The sequence below is a fragment of the Caretta caretta genome, chromosome 8 (genome assembly GCF_965140235.1).
Source record: "Caretta caretta isolate rCarCar2 chromosome 8, rCarCar1.hap1, whole genome shotgun sequence".
NCBI classification, from domain to species: Eukaryota; Metazoa; Chordata; order Testudines; family Cheloniidae; genus Caretta; species Caretta caretta.
The window spans coordinates 21,971,330-21,993,495 of NC_134213.1; the positions used below are offsets into that span (position 1 = coordinate 21,971,330).

The 22,166-nt window shown below is 48.7% G+C and overlaps 1 protein-coding gene across 9 annotated transcripts in view; it reads left to right on the top strand.

Moving 5' to 3' along the window:
• The first annotated feature begins 397 nt into the window (after positions 1 to 397).
• The window catches only part of ABLIM3 (actin binding LIM protein family member 3), a 109,487-nt gene continuing 87,718 nt past the window's right edge, over positions 398 to 22,166 (top strand). For 3 of the 9 annotated variants that reach the window (XR_012669595.1, XR_012669596.1, XM_048861099.2), the window contains exon 1: positions 553 to 1,046. Coding sequence is in view for 6 of the 9 variants with exons in the window: in XM_048861099.2 (XP_048717056.1) it covers positions 1,034 to 1,046 (13 nt within the window). In the remaining 3 variants the exon portion in view is untranslated. The other 6 variants (XR_012669594.1, XM_048861097.2, XM_048861096.2 and 3 more) reach the window with 4 other exon arrangements.

The following is a 22,166-nucleotide window of genomic DNA, read 5'->3' on the forward strand; positions in this document are numbered from 1 at the left end:
ACTGATATTCTCCCTGGAAATTGTAAACAAATGCAAATCCTATTCTGCCAAACTGACTGAAGAAGAAACTTTGAGGGTCTCCCAGGCAGCCCTCCCTGGCTGTAAATATGGTCGGGACCGTGATGATAGGGAAAGGTGAAAGTTGGAGAACCCATCGGAGGAGTGAGGGGGCGGGGGGGGGGTGGGAAGGAATTTGCAATATTGCAAATGGATACACCTGCTTGCTTGCCTGTTTCCTTCACTTTGCAAACATCATCGCATGCAACAAGCGCCGGCGCATTTCAGCCAGCAGAGGGCAGCCCGAACAGCCCCTTCGCCACCAGCTGGCTCAAGCCAAGCAAACCCTGCCCAGTGTAGCTCAGTTTCTCTCTCTCTCTCCTCTCTTCCTTCTCATCACAAATGCTCTTGTCTCAAGCCCAGCCCCGCCTGAGCGGAACTCCTCTGGAACGAGCCTTCTGCTGACCAACTTGCCCGAGAGGAGGGGAGCGCTAGGTGGGGTTCCCCGCGGCTCCATTCAATAGCTATGTGACAACTGGGGTGAGCAGCTTCTTCCGATGAGCAAGCTCTGTGCAGGCCCCCCTCCCCTTTCTGTGGTCCACACCCCCCCCCTTGAGCTATAAGAAGCGCTGTAGCGGGAATTGGTCTGCAGTGCATGACAGCACCCTCCATAGAACTCAGCCCTGAGCAGGAGTCAGTCAGCCGCCTCTGTGTGCGGCTTCGCACGGCGGATCGGGTGCTGGGAGGAGAGAGAGAGGCGGAGGAACACCCTGCCCTGGTTTATTCTCAGGCTCCCTGCTTCTTTTTGTCCCCACCCCTGACTTTATTATCTGCCTGCTCAAAATTAAGAGCAAAGGCAGGAGCCTGGGGAGCTAATAGCGTGGGACGCAAGGAGACACCTTGGCATGAATTAGATGGCAATCGCACGGAAATATTTTTCCTAGGAAGAAAAGGGGGAAAACCGGGACCCGTAAAAAAGAAAGAGGATTGAAAGAGCAGCTTTGCTGAATGAGAAGGACAGAGCAGGATCAGCAGCATGAGCACTAGCAGTAAGTACAGCTCTTCCTTTGCTATGGGAACAGGGGCTTATTTTGCATGGGGTCTGGCTGAGAGGAAGAGGAAGGAAAATGTCACATCAGGGTGGACTAGCCCAATGGGTTGGGGTTTTTTCCCCCTTTTTGCTTCACGACAAGGAATTATTTTCTTAGGCTTTCTTTGTTATGACTAATTGCTCAAGCCCCATGTCCACCTCCTTTAAAGACTTTTTGGACAGCAGTGCATGGAATATAGTGTCAACACGCAACATGGTTTGAAAGATCTGTGCAGTCACACACACACACACACACACTGATGTGCAAGAGAATCTTTTGTACCACCACCTTTGTATAAATAGACATGATCTGATAGGTGGGCAGAGTTTGATCAGAATGAAGAGAGATCCAGGAATGATGTCCCCTCCCTTATCCAGGTTAGTGGGTATCTATTGTATGTGTGGGAGAGACAGACACACGCTACGTATGAATTGCTAAATAAGCAGAGCACAGCTAGCTAATGTGCTGCATGAGATCAGTACAGGCATTTACTGCCAGTCTGGATGGCTCCCTATTTTGCAACTTAGATTTTAGAGTCTTGAGGGATTGATTAATTGGTGCTTGCAAGTTATCTATTTCTCTTCTCTTTTATTGTTGTTATTATCTAGCTTGTTAGCAGAACTTTGGCCCATACCCTTAAAAATGTACCCAAATCAGACAGTACCCAAATCAATCAATGCAAAATACCATCTGAGAGTTGGTCTCCTCTGGTAACGCTGGTCTCCCCCAGGTTGCTTTTTAGTTCTAAAGGTTATGTGCGTGAAGAACTGAACTCCCACTGACCAAGAACGGCAGCCCAGTGACTTCTATGCACCATCACAGTCCTGGGCCTGCCAGTCCTGGGTTTCTCAACACCATGGGGGTGGAGTAGCTTCAAGGCAAAGTGCGAGGAAAAATTCTTTGGCAAGCTCCAGCCGACAGAACAGGTGATCCCAGATTTGTTGGACTGTGTCATAGACAAGTAAACTTTCCAGGTGCTCTCTGCGGGAGCCACACCTGGAACATGGGCTGCCTACATGTTATTGGGTGGGTGTTTAGGGAGATGCTCACAGAGGAGACAATAGAGATCAAATCCTTCCTCAGACACCAGGTGGATGAACCCACCCTCTGTGTCTTGCTAGTTGATAAACTCCACGGCTGATGAATAAATGGCCTGGAAGGATCGGGATTGTACTTCTTCGCTTGCTGGATTTCAGGGATTAGGGTGATCAGCTGAGAATACAAAGGAGCTGGATTCAAGCGGGAGAGACTGGGAAGGGATTTTGCCCTCAAAAGAATGTTGACAAATGCATAACAATTCCTCTTGGTTATTTGCTTCCAGCTTTTAGCCACCAGCTTGGGTGCTGATAATCACTGTTTGTGGAACCAGTGTTTCTTAACGATCCAATTGCACCACTAAGCTTCCACACGTGCAGAGGGGCCAGTCAAACCCAAATAGCAGAATTAGCCCCTTGCTTGTGGGTGAGAGAAATGTGCCATATGAGAGGCCGCATGATCAAGTGACTAGAGCAGGGGACCAGGACTCAGGAGCCCAGGAGTATTCCTGATTCTGCCACTGACCTTCTGCGTGACCTTGGGCACATCATCCTGCCATGCGTCAACTTCCCCATTTGAAGGGTGAAGCTGGGATAATGACTCTCTTTGTAAAGTGCTTTGTGATCATTGGATGAAAGGGGCTTATGTGGTGGTGTTATTATATGGCTGTTAATGTGATATAATTATTATGGTTAATGAAAGCCTGGAAATGTAATTCATTTCTATCCTCACCAAAGGATTCTGGGCCCTAACTGGGCACAAAAGGGAGTTCTACTTGGCTATCTATTTAGCGCATCCATTGCCATAGTGCTGCTGCTTCTTATGGTAGCACCGAGGGGCCCCCACCAGGATCAGGCCCCTGCTAGGCTGTGCCAGGCACTTGAGATTCCATCAAATTTCCGCAATCCTGCAGGGGAGAAACAGGAACCTGGTCCTGGTGTCTTCCCTCCCTTCTCAGCTTAGTCCTTAAGATGCCATCTCGTTGTGACCCACAGTTCTTCTGGCCAAGAGCACTGGAAGGGACTCCATTCAGGAGAGGCTGTCCATTTAGAGACTCCCGGTGCCACTTGTTAACTGGAGAGATGAGTGATAGGAGGGGAGTCTCTCCCAGCGGTTGAGTGTGCTGGCTCCAGGGACACTGCAGCTTTTTGCATACATTTTCCAGCACCAGTATTCTCAGTGGTGTACGTGTTAGTGTTGGGTTCAGGCACGTCATTGGCACCCCGCTCCGAGCAGCTGCCCCAGTGCGGGAAATGGGTATGCAATCTGATCAGATAGAAGCACCCCCAAAGAGTTTCCAGTGCCTGTTGGCCTGAAGGGAAGAGCCAGGATTTGGAGTCAGAGCTGGGTCACTCCCAGAGCCGTGCATGGGCAGGGAACCCAAGTCTTGCACAGGGCGGTGCAGCGCACTCCTAGCTGAGGGAATCGGAGCAGGATCAGGAGCCAAATGGGGTGTCTCTGATGAGGCAGGACACTGAAATATCTCTAACTCATTGTGCTCCTTTAAAACTGTCCTCAGAACTCTCCTTTGCCAGGAGGCCTACAAAAAACTGGACAACGGTCACGCTGCTGGTGTGCTCAGACCACTGCCTACCATGCTGACCAAATTGTCTCACCTTTCCTTGTACTCCCCTGGCTGTTGGTATCTATCTATTGTCTTAGATTGGAAACTGTTTGGGTAGGGACTGTCTTTGTTCTGTGTTTGTACAGCGCCTAGCACGGTGGGGCCTGGTCCATGACGGGCTCTTAGGTGCTACAGAGAATACAAATAATAATAGATCACTCATGCCGTCCAAACACCTGGGGCCAGAACCTCAGCTGGTGAAAATCAGCATTGCTCCATTGACTTAAGTGAAACTACAGCAATTTACACCCACTCAGGAAGTGGCCCATGATTTCCTACGACTCCTTCCTTCATTTCTAAACCGTGCATTCTGATAACATTAAGATCCTGCCTGAAACCACCAAGAGGCAGGAAATTCAGAGCTGAGGACAGCTGCACTCTCCTTAACTCATCCTGTTGTGGGGGTCTCCAGAGAGTTCAGCATGGGATATTCCGTGCTCCGTCCATTCGTCTGACCTCGGCCACACAGGTGCACAAACTGCATGGAATTGTACACAGCCTTCTTGAAGTGCCAGTCAGTGACAGGGGTGGGGATGGAGGAGTTTTGCTTGAAATAGAACCTGATTTTAGAGGCACTGTACACACTTCTCTGCCTCCCCATTCCCACCTCCAAGGGGAAACAGCCCGGCATGGAAAAGCTGCCCTGATATGAAGGACCCAGAGCTCAGTTACAAATGTGTCCTGACGCTGAAGGGCAGAGAGAGAAGGTCAGAGATTGCTGTAATGTGGGCAAAGGGTCTTTGTTCTTTCCTAAGTGGGCTGGATTCACAGGACACACAGTGACAGTTCAGAGGGCTGGATCAAAGACTGCGGTGTTAATATTTACATTTGTTCAGCTATTTATACCTCTTGCTCCAGCCAGCACCACTAATTGGTTACAAATGGATTCATAGGGTTATAAATAGGAACATCAATGCCTCTGAGCACTTCTATCGAAGCTGGATCGCTTGATGCAAACTGTTGCCAAAAAGGGCTTGCTCTGTGCAGCTTCCAAAATCTCTACAGGTTACTGGCCATAAATGCGTTCCTAGTTTACAGACAGGCTATGCTTGCTCCCAGGACAATGTGGGTGGAGGGATGTCAGCAGGAGAAGACAACCACCCGTTCCTGTGTGCAGCCATGCTGGAAAGGCCTCGTCTTTCTGCTGACTGAAGGCCCTAAGTCTAATATTGCCCAACTGTCCAGGGGGTTTAGACACCCCATTCCCATTGAAATTAATGGCACATGTGTCTAAATCCCTTAGGCAGCTTTGAAAATCTCAGGCACCTTTCAGTGCCTCAGGTCTGTGGTGTGGGCTTGGTCTCCAAAGCCAGTAGCACCTTGGCCATTCCAGGTAGAATACACTTGAGCTGAAATTCTTACAGCTTGCCTTTCAGTCCAAGAGAACAGATCCTGGTCCCAGGGAGATCATTGTGAGTTCTATTACTGACTTGAGTGAAACCAGGGTTTGACCCTTGCAGTTGAATGCAGTAGCACCAATGGGAAACACACCTTCAATCCTTTCTGGGGTTCACAACTAAACAGCAGTGAAGGTGTCTTCAGCTCAGTCCCCAACCATCTCTGTACCCTGGTTACTGAGCCTCAAATGTATTTCAGCCCAGTGCATGGTGGCACTCTGGTGGTGAGAGAACTCAGCATCATATGACATGGAGATGAAAACATTGCAGTGTCAAGCCACGGCTTCCTAATATGAGTGTTTGTTCCACCTATGGCTGCTCTGACTTGAGCAGTTAATTCATGACAAAGCATCATTGTGGCCTTTCTCTATTTTGATCAAAGACCCAAGTGAAAATCCTCCTAGAGGAGATTAAACCCAAGCTAACGTCCATCAGTGCGTATTGAACCCAGCTTGTCCTGCTCTGAACCTGGATCGCATCAAATACGGAACTCTGTGTGGTTTAGGGGTCAGAGTAAAGATCTAGGAGAGTCTATGCAGGCTGAGCCCCTGACTCTCGGCATGACCTTGAGCAAATCCTTCAACCTCCTTTTTGCCTCAGCCAGCCACACTGAGAAAGAATAGTTAAGAGTCGGGAACCTCACTGACACCCAGGTTCTGCCTCTGAGCCAAGCTAATCCAGAGGAACAAAATTGCTGTCCCTTCTTCCCCAAACCCACCAGGACTTAGTTCTGTCACACAAGGCAGCATCTCAGGAAACCTCAGGTGCCATAGGGACAGTCTTTCAAAGTCCGTTGACCAGGTGGATGAATGTGCAGGACATCTAGTGATGCACCAGGAGAGAGGAAATTGCAAGAGAGGGGTGGCCTGGGGGAAAGCTGCAAAAGAGGGCATTAAAGAGAGCAGCTTGAGTGCCTACATCTCTGCTCTGCTTTGCCATTGCTACAGTCCAGGCAGCAAGAGGTGACCGTAGCAATGGGAGAGCAGAGATGTAGGCAGATCTATCTAGGCCTTGGAAGTAAAGAACTACCTCTGGTGTCTAGCATCCAGAGACCTTCCAGCAATGAGTTCCATGGTGTAGGGGTATTGAAACTACGGGCAGTCTACACTGGAGCCGGGAGGAGTGATTCCCAGCTCCCACGGATGCACCCGCCCTAGCTCCGCTCCAGCTAGCACCTACAAATAACGAGGTAAGTGCGGCAGCACAAGGTGGCAGCTTGGGCTGCCCCGCGTGTGTATCGGGGCGGGGGGAGGGAAGGCTGGGCAGCTGCCTTGTGCTACCCAGCCACACTGCTGTCTTTGGGCACTGGTTTGAGCAGAGCTAGCATGGGTACATCCATGTGAGCTGGGAATCGCACCTCCCAGCTCAAACGTAGACCTAGTCTGTAGTGTCACCAAAGCCTCCGCCCACCTCTATCTCCCATTAGTTAATACGCAGCCTAGATTCCTTCCTCACAATCTCCCTGGCAACAAGCAGCACTCTAGCTCCTGCTAGTGCACATTCCAAAAGAGGTGTCTTTATTAATTTTTTGCACATGGTGCCAGCCCAGGGGATTTTGATCCCAGTCAGCTACTGTCTACCCTCGTGGTCACGTGCAAATTTCCATCCCGTCAGGTTTCACTGCTCTTCTCGAGCTTCCTTCCATCTTGCATGGCAGGGTGCGCCTCAGAGGGCAGGGAAAACGTAAGCCATGTTAACCAGCCTTGAAGGAAGGCCCGTGAAAAGTAAGTGGTAAAGTCAATTGTAGCAACTGAATTATTCTGAGTGCCCGACAGGATCTCACAAAATAAATAGCGAGTTTGCGAATGCTAGAGCTGAGATCAGTTTAGCCAGATAATTATATTTGTGATGCCAGCAGGCTGGGCTAATGATAGACTGTCCTCTTATCAATGAGTCGGCAGCATGGTGCCTGCTATTTTGATCTAGCGAGGGAGTGGCAACAAGCCCACCAAGTTCCTGCTAGAGCCTGCAGTCCTATCATGACGGACCCCTAATGAAGTGCTTGGAACGTCTAATTAGGTATTTTTAGACTAACTAAATCAGCACCTCTCTATTGAGAGCGTTGCAGCACCTCACGAGAGAAGGGGAGAGTGCTGCTGGCAGGGCAGTGAACAAGGCAAGATGGGGGGGTGGGAGGGATTGCTACATAAACAGGTGCAGAGAGTGACATTGCCAGCCCCATGTCCTGCTGGAATTCTGGCCGCTGCGAACCCATTCCCACCCAGGCAGTGTGCGAGCCGCTCCCGGGCAAGTTGAAGGCATGGCCAGGGCGGCGGATGCTGCAGCAAGGGAGGTGATCTTTGCTTCTTACAACGATGATGACATGGTGAACAAAAGCTAGCCTATCTGCTACCACCCTCTCTGTCTTTTGTATTCACTGTTGCACCATAAATCTCTGGAAATTTTGGAAAGCTTGTAAGTGCTGTGATACACAGCCCCACTGCCTGCACATTGCTCTCTGGAGAAGGGTTATCTGAAGAATAACAGTACAGAACTAATCAAACTTCTCTGGGACCTCAGGCACTGGGGGCCATTACACATGCTGGTGTTTCGGGTGTTTGACAGGGCCTACTTCATGCAGGCATTTTCCCTGACTGGTCTTGCTCGCTTAAAAGCTTTCTCAGTAGCATCCATGCTGCCATTTGTCATGGGTTGGGAAGTGACAAGAAGAGGCAGGACATATGATTGGAAATGAACAAGAGCTAACTGTAGCTGTTGCTTTGTCTGGTGTGTCCTTTCCCTCTCCTCCATCCACCTCGGCTCCCCTCTGAGCCATAAACTGCCCTCATCTTTCTGTTATCCCTATTTTACCCTTCTCTCACTTGGCCAGGCCCATTCTTTTGGTTGGGGAGAACTGGACAGGACATCCTATGGGCTCGTATGGAAAAGTCCCACAGTAGAACTGAATATGGGCCCTTATAGAAATGAATCCAGGACCTTCTGGAGCAGGCCCACCAGAGATAATAGGGATTAAATGAATAGAATTCTGCAGTAGTGACTCTAAGAAGCTATTGAATGCAATAGGAAATTAGATGCTGTGGAAGGCTTTTGAATCACCCTATAGAGCTCTGTGGTTCCCTGCTAATTTCTCAGCCCAGGACAAGAAATGGTGCTCCATGAAGTGCTGCCGAGGGGCAATGGGCTGCCAGGCCAGCCTTATTATTACTAGGCTACATCCTGTTGTCCTTACTTAGGCAAGTGGGAGACTTGCCTGAGAAAGAGCTTTAGTTTGGACCGTTATCATTGGAGAGCCCCCTTTATCTAACTTACACACACACATCCTGCCATGAAGAGCTTACACTGGACAAGACCCAGGACAAGCTTTTCCAGAGAGTATGGTCCTCTGAACTCTGTACCAAAGAACGCACCATTATAAACATGCTGGCAGAATCCCTGACTGGGAAAAGCACATGAGCGGTGCCCTGTGCATCACTCCCACCGTGTGCGTTTGCAGTTCTTCTGACTCCTCTTTCACTTGGGGTAGGGCTAGGAAACCTTTTGGCCATTTTGATCTAGGGTCTCAGGACAGACTTCAGGGCTGGGAGGATGTTCAAAGAGGTTTAGGAACCAATTGGGGTTGGTGGCTTCTTCTTTGTTCAGAGGCACTTGTTGGCACATGTCAGTTTTCACTGCTGGAATCTCCTGGACGCAGCTGTTTGCAGTGAAATATGGATTCTGAGAAGAGGGGAGGGTACAGGCTGGGAGGAGGAGTGGGATTGAGTTTCAAGCCCTGGTCAAGGACTTTCCTATACTGAAACTTTTAACCAGGAGGGCAAGAGGAGGATGGGAAGGGGATCACGACACTTGTTTCCAGCCAGTTACCTGTCAATTAGGAGGTGCTTGTCCAACTCTGATTGCAAGAGAAGCATTGCAATGCAGGCTTCGTCATATGCCTAGAGCAAAGGTTAGGGTGGGGAGGGCAAGTTTGCTAAGGACGCGATTTCATTTCCCCCTTCCCCGTGTGATTAGAACTCTGCCTTCCAAACAGGTGGGTGGATCATGAGCCACCCATCTGTTCTCAGTGCCCCAGTCTATTCTAAATGAGAGAGTGTACATCCCCACCATAATAATCGCTCAGCCTAAGTAGCCATCACTGTGGCTAACGATGGAATATTTCTGAAGGGCTAGTAGTTTTTCCTTGTCTCTGCGGTGGGCCACGAAGTAATAAGCAGATTGTCGTCGTCATCCTGCATTATTCAGAGCTTAACCAAGGAATGATGAGGTAAGAGTGTGGAGAGCTGAGATCGGCTGCAGCATGGTTCTAGCGGCACTGCCTGGGAGAGTGGGGGAAATGGCTCGAGCAGAGGCCTCGTGTTAGGGTATAGACGGAGAGATGCTAAATGGCGAGTCACCAGCAGGCACCGTCATTCAGCCTATTTCACTGATGGAGCTCAGTCACTCCCTTTTGACCAAGTGCTTGGAAAAGACCCCCAAACCAAAAAAAATCAGTTGAAAAAATACAGTTGCATTTTCGTGACGAAACAAACAACTGAAGAAAAATTGTCACTTTGAGTTGGAACTAAATGTTTCAAATGTTGACTCGAAACCACACTGTGAAATGAAATGGCAGATTGAGTCACACTTTCCTTGAGGAAACGTCATTCCGGTTTGACCTTTTTATAAAAGTTCCCTTTGACATTTTGGAAATGTTTGAATGGGGGCAGGGGGGCGTTCCAGCTGAAAAACGTCAAAATGCCTTTTTCAGCGAATTTACTGTTTGCCAAAAGGAAGAACCAATCACCCATCTCTGTTCTTACCAGACTCTCAGAGTATGTCCTGATCCGTTGGAGCCCCCAGGTAAAGCCTGTTAGAAGGGAACGTCTGACGCACTGCTCTCCCCCAGGGCGCTGTGATCAGGAGGCGATCCTGCGGAAGAATTCTGTGGGCAGACTGAGCTGTTCTTCAGCAGCTGCTGAGCCTCCATTGAGCCACTGGGTGATGTGACCGAGCTTTAGTGAAAAGCTGTTTGGTATTCTCTAGAGCTGGGCTGCTCTGGGTCACTGTTTTTCCCTCCCGCCTCCCCTAGGTGAGTCTCTGACCAATTAATCCTCTCCTTCCCCAAAAGCAGACGAGCATGTCTCTGAGTCCTGCGCCTGCTCCCCGCTGCTGTTGGGGGCTTGAATCTTTCTGCCTGGTGCAGTGAGAAGATGGCTGGAAGACCTAGCAGCCACCTCATATACAGAACAGGAAGCATTTGTCATCCCAAAGCCTCCTGCATTCAGATCATGTCCAGGGGGATAGACCTGGTGTGTAGTTTAGTTGGAGAGGAGGTCTCTTGTCTGGGCTTAGACCATCACACTGCAGTTCTTTCACGGGAGGATCACTGAGCTCATAGATTTATAGAGTTTAAAGACAGAAGGGACCATTTGATCATTTAGCCTAACTTCCTTCTTAACACAGGCCATCAATCTTAAGGACAGTTACTCCTGCATTATAGTTGGTGAAGAGCATCCTGTCTTGATTTGAAGACCTCAGGAGATGGGAATCCACCACTTCTATTTCTAGTTTGTTCCAATAGCTAATCACCCTCACTTTTTTTGTTTTTTTTTAAATAATAATAATAATAATAAACAGTTAGACTCCAACTGCTCTCAACACTGCTTCTGCCACAGGAACTCTCTGCCAGGCAGTGCTCCAGGTAACAGTGTAATCTCTCCCTCCCCTCACGGCAGCTGTTGTCTGCTCTATATTTTCTCTCTCCTCGTATCAAAGCAGCCCCTCGAGTGGGAAAGAGCGCAGGCTTCCTTAGTGTCTCCCATGGATTCTATATGGCCTCTCTCCCCCTCTTCAGTCTCTAACAATATGACAACACCCCTAGAATTCCAGACTGCGCCTCTTTCTCTCCTTCTAGTATCTCCACTTTGGGAGCGGGAGGGAGTGTAGGGTTGTCCTTTCATATTTCATTACTAGCTATCAGCCTTAGTGTCCTTAGAGAATGAAGAAGGTAGGGCAAGGTGAGATGAGTTCTTTTTAGTCTCTTACATGCTATAAATATTCAGGTCACCAAAGTGTCCTCTGAAAGTGATGTGATCTGGCTGGGGCTCTTCTAGAACAGTGAGCTGGCTTCCAGACTCGCCCAGCTTTTGATAATGTGATAGGTGGCAAAAGAACTCCTGCACATCCTGACAGTGACACTGTGTCATCACATTAGCACGCTGCAGGACATCTATCAGATTATGCATGGTGTAATCCCAACCAGCAGCAACATCTGAGGCAGCCTTCCTGTGGCTAGGTCAGCTTGCAAACACATAGCTGGCAAAGGGAGACGGATGGATTGCAACAGGGAGCCTTCTGCCACCGTAACAAAGATTTATCAACGTTCACTAGCTTTAACCAATCAATGGCCTAGAAGGTTATTATCTGGAGGGGCCCGTGCAATCCAGGCACAGAGGTTGCTTTGTCATGCACTTCAGTTGTCCTGCTGGATCCTTTTCCTGGTCAGTCATTGAGTAGCTTTATTATTGGGAAGATGGCCAGTTTACTTTGGAATAACAGTTTGAGGAAAGAGTGAGAAACAGGGAGTGGTGATTTCTCTGAAGCTGGTGAGATGCTTTCAAGGTCCGTCTCCTCCTATCTCCAGTTTGTTTTGGTCGGCTTTAGCCATAAGCTGTTCAAAATACTCATTCCTCAATGACACTCAGAATCCATGCTTCATCCGAAGAAATCTGACTCTTCTCTCTCATTATATGCATTGGGCTATCTTCACTCAGCCTTAGTACGGCATCCTTGAACTCAGACCTTCCTAAAGTTCTGTTCCTCCCACAGATGGTATCCCTAGACTAGTGGTCCAGTTAAAAAAAAAAACAAAAAACCCAGGGCATGTCCATTCTATTGGCAGGAGCTTCTGGAGGTCTTTGCTTTGTTCATGGAGGAGATAGGAGTTTGTTCAATGTGTAGGACAACCTCCTTGTCCACCCCTTGAGTTGTGTCCCTGTGGCAATACAGACCATTGCATAGGTTATGGATGTGTAGACATAACAAATGCAACATAACTTCTCAGTGAAGCCTGATAGAATGTCTCTGCAGCATGGGCGCACTTGTGTGTTACACCCCAAAGACCAGCAAGTGGCTAACCAAAGGATTTACTGGGACCATGACATGATCTGTGGTTTAGGCAATCTCTCCCTCACTGGTGGAAGATAACGGAGTGCACCTGTCTCCAAACAGCTGCTATGGCTGAGATGACTTAGGCTGAGATTTTTGGGAATTGGGCATTCAAATCCCTCAGGTGACTTGGAGACTCTCCAGATCCTGTAGGCAGCTAGGAAAGTCCAAGCCTGTGTTGTGTGTTCTGCATTTTCGTTTGGTTTGGTTTATTCCCCTTTCTCTTTGAAATTAACAAACTGTCTGTCATGACAGACAGAGCTGTTGCCTTCGCTTAGGTGCAGAATGTATTCTGTGGAAACTAGACCCAAAGCTAAGTGCTGCCGGCTTCCTTTGTTCCTTCCTTCCTTGGCTCTGTAGATTAGCAGGACAAGATTTTTGGACTGTTTCTAGTGGTCTCATCAAATAGCCCTTGTTTATGGGGACTCTGCTTCCAGACATCACACCCTCGCCTATTGCATGTGACTTGCGTACGTTGCCAAGACCCGTCATGTGCCCTGGGGAGGGATGATGAGAGGGAGATTGCAGCTTGGGACTGGTCAGCTCTTCAGTCTGGCCCAGGGGTGTGTGCAAACAACTGGCCACAGATAAGCAGCTACTGTGAATCCCTGTAAGGACCAGGTAAGATATATGAACTCCAGCAAAGATGCTATGGGGAATGGCTTGAATGGCAAGCCGAGTCCCACCTCTCCCTGTAAATGAACTCGCTATAACAGGCAGGTGACCTGCCTATACTATTAGGTATATAGTGAGGTCTGTTTGTGCTGGGCTATATATACCAAACCCCAGATCCCTGAGGATGTTACCACTCAAAAGCTTTTATGGCATTTTTCAAATAGCCAATAGTGGTAAAAGAAAGGGGTGGGTGGGTGGATCCCTAATAAGGAAAGAAGAGGAAACTTGGCTGGGGGGTAATGGAAAGACTTCAGGGAAAGGCATTTGAGTGATTACACTGGGGGAATGCTGTCACATAGTGCTGCATAGCCCTGTGCCCCTGGGTGACTGGGACCCTATCAAAAGTCTGGCTCTGATATGGGCTAGCTGACATTGGGCTGGTGGTGACCTGACGCCTCTCCTGAGCAAACAGCTTCTGTTAAAAGTACTCTCGCTGCTCCTGCAAGACAAGTTGTCATTTTAAAAATATCTGAGCCTTGCTTGGTCTTGCTTCCCCTGGTGCCCTCTGCGATTGTCACTCCCTGAGCTGCAGGGGAAATCATTAGGCTAGTGTGAGATAAACAGTTTTCATTTCTCACCCACAAATCCCAGGATGGAGACCCCTCTCTGACTCCACATACTTACCGGTGAGCTGATGAGGCAAGTTCTCAGCACACAGGTGCAGGGGGAAGCAACCCCTCCACAGACGTGACCGTTCCCACATGGAACTCAGCTGCTCTTATAGGAAGAATAAGGGCTAATAGCAAAAACATCCACAAAGTGACCCATATAGAATCTGGGTCTTGTGCAGTAATTCTTTGCAGTTTAGGGGCTGTTGGGTTTCCACTTTCTGCCAGTTTGCATTGGCAGAGCTGCAGGACTCAGCTGTTCTGGGGGTTTTGTCAACTGCTCCGTGCGCTCCTCCACGTAACAGCCTCTCGTGGATGTTCAGAGGAACATGGCAGAGCAGCAAAGTCCTGCAGCCCAACAGAGAAGAGTTCCCTATCCATTTGCCTGGCAATTTCCACTTTCTCTTGTGTATTTTTAAACAGAATATTCCTTCCTGGTATCCAAGAGAAAAGTTCCAGAGCCAGTTTTGCCACCTTGCCCTGATGATCTGTGGTTTAGGCAATCTCCCCCTCACTGGTGGAAGATAACGGAGTGCACCTGTCTCCAAACAGCTGCTATGGCTGAGATGACTTAGGCTGAGATTTTTGGGAATTGGGCATTCAAATCCCTCAGGTGACTTGGAGACTCTCCAGATCCTGTAGGCAGCTAGGAAAGTCCAAGCCTGTGTTGTGTGTTCTACATTTTCGTTTGGTTTGGTTTGGTTTATTCCCCTTTCTCTTTGAAATTAACAAACGTCTAAAACCTGCGCCCAAACCAAACCTCCCCAGTCACAACCCCTCCAGACTCTGTGTAAGCTGGAATCCAGATCTGAACACGGCGGCACCCGTCATACAGTATCACACAAGGTGTGGCATTGCCACAATCTATTTCAAGCCACAGGCCCCCCTCTCTATATTTGAAATATGATGAAGTCACCACTGAAACACTTGTCAAGTTTTTTTTGTTGTTGTTTTTTTTTAATCTGTGTGATATTTCACACTTCCATGCAGTGCAGTAGGGACATGTGTGAATTACCATGCGAGTTTATGGGGAGGAGAGGCAGGGATCTTGGGTGACTTCTGCCAAGAGCTCTGTGTCAGCCCGCATTGCAGCAGGTGCAGGTGCCAGAGCTAATGACTGTTAACACACATTTATAGCACCACCCAATTACGTGATCTTGATGCTGGCTACTGTGTATTTTATGAACCATTAGAAGAAATACATAGACCACAGCAGGCCTCCAAAATTATCATGGGAACTTACCAGCCCTGGCACAAAATCCACTTGCCAGCCTTGTGCCAAGGTTAATAATGAAAAATGGGAAGATATTTCATTTGCCCAGTTTAAAAATTTGTGCTCCTCCTAGGTGAGAAGAATTTGGCAAGGCTGCTATATAGCACAATGTGTTGTAGTGGTAGGGGTCTGTATTGGTGTGTTTTCCAAATTCATCCTTCCCAGGTCCCTGCTTGAGCCACCAACAATTAAAACTTTGCAGAGCTGCCTGCCAGAAGCCAGGCTGGCCGAGCCACGTTCTGTACAGGTTGTTGGGAAGCATTTTCATCCTCTTCCCAATGCTGGGAACAGCAGAGAGGTCATTGCTAACAGGATTCCTCTGTCAAACTTGCCAGCCTGTCAAGTGCAGGTCATTGTTCCCGCGCTGTCTTTGGCTCGCTTTGTATTTCTTTCCGCATCAGTTTCCCAAATAATTGGGAGATATGGAGGCTGAACTGGAAAAGAGCTAATGTTACCCAACCGACTTCAGTAAAACACAGGTGTCAGGAATAATGCATGTATTAGCCTCTCTTCTAAAAGGATGGTGTTCATTTGCATACCATTTCCCAGTATGCTCTGACAGCTGACAGCTTGGGCTGGGGTCTGAGAACAAACCAGAACTAGCTTGGAGTGTGCCTGAGGTCTTTTCTATTGAGCTCTTTGCCAAAGAGCATGCTCCCTTTCCATTACCCTCTATACCCTTGTAAAGGGAGTAGAGTCCATTACTACCTGCATCTAGCCCAGGGATCGGCAACCTGCGGCCCACCAGGGAAAGCTGCTCGTGGGCTGGGCTGGTTTGTTTACCTGCAGCATCTGCAGGTTCGGCTGATTGCAGCTTCCACTGGCTGTGGTTCGCCATCCCAGGCCAATGAGGGCCGCGGGAAGTGGCGTGGGCCGAGGGATGTACTGGCTGCCCTTCCTGCAGCCCCCATTGGCCTGGGAGAAGGATTTGGAGAGAGAAGTTGGGTTAACAGCTCCAGCTTTTGCTCAAGGCCTTGATCATTAATAAAGCTAGGGCCAAGAGGAACACTGAACCAATATCCACTATTAAGGGTAAATTGCACTGGTCGTATTTCAGGCCTGCAACATAGCCCTTCCTCATTTTCTTCCCTCCTTTCCTTGTTTCACCCATTTCTCCTGACTTCTTCTGCTCTCTTACTCAGGAAAGCACGTCTCTTGGATCTGTTTTCATTTGTTTAGCTCACGTTGTCCATGGGTAGGAAGCAGTGCCATTGGGCAGAGAGATAGCATTGCTTTGCTAAGGCAACAAGGTGAAGGGAGAGCCCTGCCCATGATCCCCACAATATGCTGAGCCAGAGTTTCTCTGCCTTACCCTGTGTGATGCTGCTGCCTTTACAAGGATAAAGTAAATGCAATCTCCAGCCAGTGGTTTCCCCTGTATACATCAGAAAATCGACTATATGTTTAGAAAGCTAACACAAGAAATGGTTAACCAACCTTGGTTAATGCCGTTTCCCCAGAATTCTGCACTGGTTGTTCTCACCCTGCACCATAGTTGATTAGGTGGCACTAGAGAGTATGATTAATGAAATCATTTTACATCCTGCAAATCCAATTTAAACCAAAACTAACAACAACAAACCACGGACTGATATTTTCCCCATTCTATTCCTTGAAAAGGGACTTGTTCTTTGGAAATGGCCAACTTGGCCTGGCCTGCTGACCACACGTTAATTGCTGCTAATGAGGGGATGGAAGACTGTGCTCCCAGAATCCCCGGCAGATGGAATGTCACTTCCACAGTGGAAGAATGCTCCTCAGTGGATTGTGTCGGGTGGGTGGGGGAGGGAGCTCTGACCTCAGAGCGGCCTAGTTTAGCCACATGAATGGATTTGTTATCGGAGACTGCCTCTATTCTTGTACCTACTGTACTCTGAGCCTGGGCTTAATTCCGACTCCAGCGCAGAGAGCGGGAGTGTTAAGAGGATCTCCAGTGCTTACTGTACACAGATGGATTTATTATACATATATTCCAGCAAGATGCGGGGGCTGATTCTGCATGGGGGGGATAAAACCCCTGTATTTCACATAGCTCTGTCGCTGGTCCCCACAGTCAGGAGCACGAGGCTGCTGCTGCGTGACAGTAGAACTTGGCCCCAGTACTTGGCATTCTACCCAAGGGCACAATCAGTTAATATTCCTCCCCCCCCCCCCCCAATGCTGATGAAAGGCATGGAGGGCATTTAACAAGAGACAGAACGGTCTGTCTGCTTGCTGCTTCCCACACTGACAACCCCTCTCCTTTGAAGTTGGGCTTCTGCCTAAGAGAGAGCAAGTATGGGAAGGAAGGGGAGAGAGAATTACATCTTTGCCTGAAAACCCTGCGTAAACTCGGTGGGAGTTCGCTGTGCTAGGCAGGCTCTGCTGTTTGCTTTTCCCAGGTTGTGTCGCAACACCCGACATGATCCAAGTGCTTTTTCTTCTCCTTTTATTTCTGTCCCAGTTGAAAGGAGTCTAAGTGGTTGCTTTTAAATTGTGGTGAATAAAGAAGGCAAGTGCTGTGCGAGATTCCCTCATGCAGCGTGGTGAGTGCACCCCTATCCCGTTGCCCTCACCACCCCCATATGCCAGTGCTCCCCATTCCGCTAATGTTCCCACCCTGCTCTGCCAGTGCACCCCCAGCCCACTGCCCTTGCCACCCCACTCTGTCAGTGTACACCCACCCAGCTACCCTCCTAGTCATTCTAAGTCTGGGAATCCCCACCCTGCTTTGTCAATGCACCTGAATTCTGATGTGCTGTACTGTGGTCCCCACCCTACTCCATCAACACTCCTCTGACATGCAGCACTCCTAGCCATTCTGGACCTGGGATACCCGCCCCTCTCTGTCAATGCACCTCAATTCATCCAGCCTATCAGCCCTGCCTGCCAATCACTCTGAACAGTGTGGTGTGGATAGATGCAGATGAGGCTAAGGGCACCAAATTCATTCTGCTTGTGAGGAAATGACTAGAATAAATATATCACTTAAGGGCTCTGCAAAGAAGGGCAGGTATCGGTCTCCCCAGGGGACTGAGGGGCAGAGAAGGAAGCAAAGTAGAAAGAAGGTTTTGTGTATTTGTACAGTGGGCTGGGCCTCAGGAGACCTGGGTTTGAGTCCTGCATGCCCCTGGGGTCAGTCACTTGACTGATGGTTGTGGGACGCTCAGATACTACAGTGCTGAGGACCATATAAGTAACTAGATGGATGGATTTGCTCAAGACCACACAGCGAAACAGTGGCAGGGCTGGGAATGGAGCCCAAGACTCCTGACTCCCGGTGCCCTGCGCTAACTACCTAGACAACACCGCCTGAGCTGTGCAGGATTTGAACCCAGGCCTCCAGCAGGAGAGGCTAAATGCGCTAACTCCTTGTGGCAGCCTGGCCCACTTGTGAGTTACAGGAGTGCCCAGTTCCCTCGCAGATGTTCTCCTTGTGCTCTGTCACCTATCGCTCCTGACCATTCCCAGGCTGGTAATCAGGAATGCACACTAATGACTCTTGCTATTGACACTCTCTCTCTCCTCTCCCATTTTTGTTCATTAAAATGGCTGAGAGATTTCACTCAGCAGCCCTTTCCCACACAGTTCTTCAGCGCTGATGCTCGACTACTCCGAGGGCTCTCCTGGGCTTTCTCCCAGCAACCAGCCCCTGACCATGCTCTGCCTTCTGAATTGTGATTCCCTCAGCTGCAGACATGCAGCAGGGCTGGAGGCTTCGCTAGCTAGGCAGTTGCTGTCTCGCTCAGGGCAAGAGGCTGTTTTCCTGTTTTAGCATTCAGCTACTGCAAGGACAACTCAGCACAAGGGGAACTTCCCCTGTGGGACGTACTTCGTTAAAATAAATGGCCAAGTGGGCTGTTACTTTCCATTCCAGTGAAGAGAGGTTGTAGCTACTGTTTCCAGCCCTATCCCTAACCTCTGTCTTTAATTCTCTTTGCCTTTCACTCCATTTATAATCTTCAGGGAGGAAGGGGCGGGGGCAGCATTCCTTTTGGAAAAGGAAAAGCTGTGCTACGTTTGCTTCACAGGGGCTTGTGCCAACATTTTCCTGAGTGCACCCCTGGAACTCACTTGCACTTCAGATTTAGGGTTCGAATAACCCCCAAGCCACACAGTGAAACCATAGCCAAATCCCAAGGCCATTCCCATCACGCCCCTGCACAGTACTGGCAAGCAAGATTCCAGATGGGCCCAACGTTGGTCTCCACTGAACCTTCCAGCAAACCTGGCTGGTACACGGCTTGTGTCCCCATACCTGAAACTCTTCAAGCTTTGTATGACTTGGGGGTTTTCACTGTGAGCATTGCACACAGCTTGCCAGCATGTACAGCAGCCAGGGTCGTCCCCTGCAGCAGGGCATGCAGTCAGCCCTGCACTGCTTTGGGAACCAACAGGTCAAACAGCCAGGCCCAGCTCAAATAGCAATGGGCATCGAATGCAAAGCTGCTGCATCCAAATTTTGCCATAATTCAGGGGTATTTGGATCTGAGATTTTGGTTCATCCTGTTATTGGGGTGCTGGACCAATTTAGATCTGAACCTATGGGGGCAGGGTAGATTAAGGTTTGATTCAATCCTCTCTCTAGAGAGAGCTGCAAATTAGTCTGTGGCACACAGCTAAGAGCACCCCCCCCCCCAACTTCTTCTTTGTGCCTCTTCTTCGTTGGTCTGCCTGTAGAGAGATCTTAAGGGCTTTAGATACATGGGCATGGTGTTCTCGCCTCACACCAGAAACTCCTAGTTATCCAGGAGCATCCTCATGGTAATGCACAGGGAGCTTCTCAAGGGAGCTTCCCAGCACTGTCTCAGGCTCTAAGACCTGGCCTAAGATATTTCTGTCATCTTCTACCACACTGTTGGTTAGTGATTATTTATATTGCTGTCGCATCTAGGACCCCATCATAAACCAGGACACACCCCGCCCCCTTCCTCCGGTGCTAGGCACTGTACAAACAGAACAAGACAGTCCATGATGCAAAGATTTCATAGACTAAGTAATTTTAAAAGTTAATTGAAACTATGGCATCCTCATGAGCTGATCACAGCCAAGTCCCCTCCCTGAAGGTCATACCAAGGTGAGGATCAGAGAGGCAGCTGGGATTGTCCGGAAGGCTTTGGAAACTAGAGAGAGGCATGTGTTACATGAGGTCCCATCTCAACCTGGCTTCGTGTGCCTGCCTCTGACTTTTACTCCAGGTCTTTGGGTGAGGAGCTGTTTCCCTTTCTTATCCTGTCAGCTTTGTTCACCCCAGCTGCATCTAGGGGTTGCCATGGCGATTCTGCTGCAGCTCGCAGTGTGTGTTGTCCCTGGGATGCTCCACTCCAGGGCCATGTGCTTGCTGTGCAGGTTGGAAGAGGCAGGAGGGACGGGGCTGGGACAGGGAAGAGAGGCAAGATCTCACCGACTCAGTGGAGCAAACAGGTTTATCTCTGGGACGGCTGCTGCTCAGATCACAGACACGATGGAGACGGCCCTGGAGGGTAACAAGTGAAGCCAGATTTCTAAAGCTCCTGCATTGTTTGTCCTCTTACTCCAGAGCACCCTGCACCTGTAATGCCTCTCGATACCCTGTGTGGCTCCGGCCCCTCACCTCACGGCCAGCTCAACTGCAGTCTTTAAATGAAAGGGGGGTATAGTGCCTAGGTCCGATGGCAGCCCCACCACAGCCCAGCCCAGATGGATGTTGTAGCAACACCTTGATGCAGGGGGACTGGGGAAGGACCTGGCACCCGTGCCACGCGTTTAATTTCATAGCAAGGCTTTGCTGCCCTCTGCCCATTGTGGTGGTTAATCTGCAATAAATATGTTTTTAATGAGCAAATGGTATTTGAGCAACATAAAGTAACTACAGCAGTGAAAGCTGTCTCTGTAGACTTAACAGGCCACAGCCACATGCTGGCAGATGCTCATTTAAAGCCATATAACACCTTCTGAAACCCCTTTTCACTCTTGCAGCCTTCTCCTGCCTTTCCTCTCCCTCCGCACTAAGTGTGTTGACTCATCAAGGAATCTCCATCAGAACATCCCTTTCCTATCTAACCCGACCTAGGTAGCCAGGTCATCATCTGCCACTGATGATATCACAATCCATCACGCACAAGGAGTTGTGATGTCATAAACTCTGCATTAGGCCTGAAGCAAAACCTAGGATCTAACCAGCCTTGACTCTTTGGGAAAGTTGATATCCCGAGCCAGAGCCAACCTTTACCGTCAGATCCAGTCTCTGATTGTGACATCAATGAATGAATCCAGGCAGGACACGAATGAGAAAAGCTTAATTGATCAGCAGCCACAGAACAGCATGTACAGAGGGCTATATTCTGTAGCTGGATACACACACACACACACACACACACCTCACATTAAAGTCAGTGGACCAGATCCTCAGTTAGTGTGAATTGGTGGTGTCAATGGAGCTAAATTTATACCAGCCGAAGATCTGGCCCAGTTATGCACTGTGGGTATATATTTGATGGCACAGCTTGACTCATGATTGTTTAGTGATGTTTTAAGGCCAATAATATATTTTTTTAAATAGTTGTCAGAGGTGCTGTGTGCCTTTAATGAGATAATGAGGATGACATGTTAATAGCTAAAAGAAAAGGAGTACTTGTGGCACCTTAGAGACTAACCAATTTATTTGAGCATGAGCTTTCGTGAGCTACAGCTCACTTCATCCAGATGCATACCGTGGAAACTGCAGCAGACTTTATATATACACAGAGAATATGAAACAATACCTCCTTCCACCCCACTGTCCTGCTGTGGGTGGAAGGAGGTATTGTTTCATATTCTCTGTGTATATATAAAGTCTGCTGCAGTTTCCACGGTATGCATCTGATGAAGTGAGCTGTAGCTCACGAAAGCTCATGCTCAAATAAATTGGTTAGTCTCTAAGGTGCCACAAGTACTCCTTTTCTTTTTGCGAATACAGACTAACACGGCTGTTCCTCTGAAACATGTTAATAGCTGACTACTGGGAAAAAAATGTATTTGCAGAGGATTAGCTCTGGAAGTGACATTAATCTCCCGCATAGTTGCTAAACCCCCATAAACAATTTGTTTTTGATAATCAATTGCTATTGCAAAACCATGCTAATAAATCCCAATTAAATACACATTTATTTCACAAAAAGTGCTGCCAAATTCTCTTGTATTTTTCTGAGCTGCTGTTTGCTTTAGGCAGATGTCTGTGTATGTGCTAACTCAAGTCTGTTTACCAGACAACCCTAAACCAAGCTGCAGTTTGCCAAGGCAGAGTAGCTATAATAATCGAAATAGTCCCCTTGAAGAGCACAATAACACTGCGTGTTTCTGTTCCCCCTCAGCTCACTGCAACCTGATTGCCCGTAGCCTCTTTCCCCTGTCAGCTGGATCTAA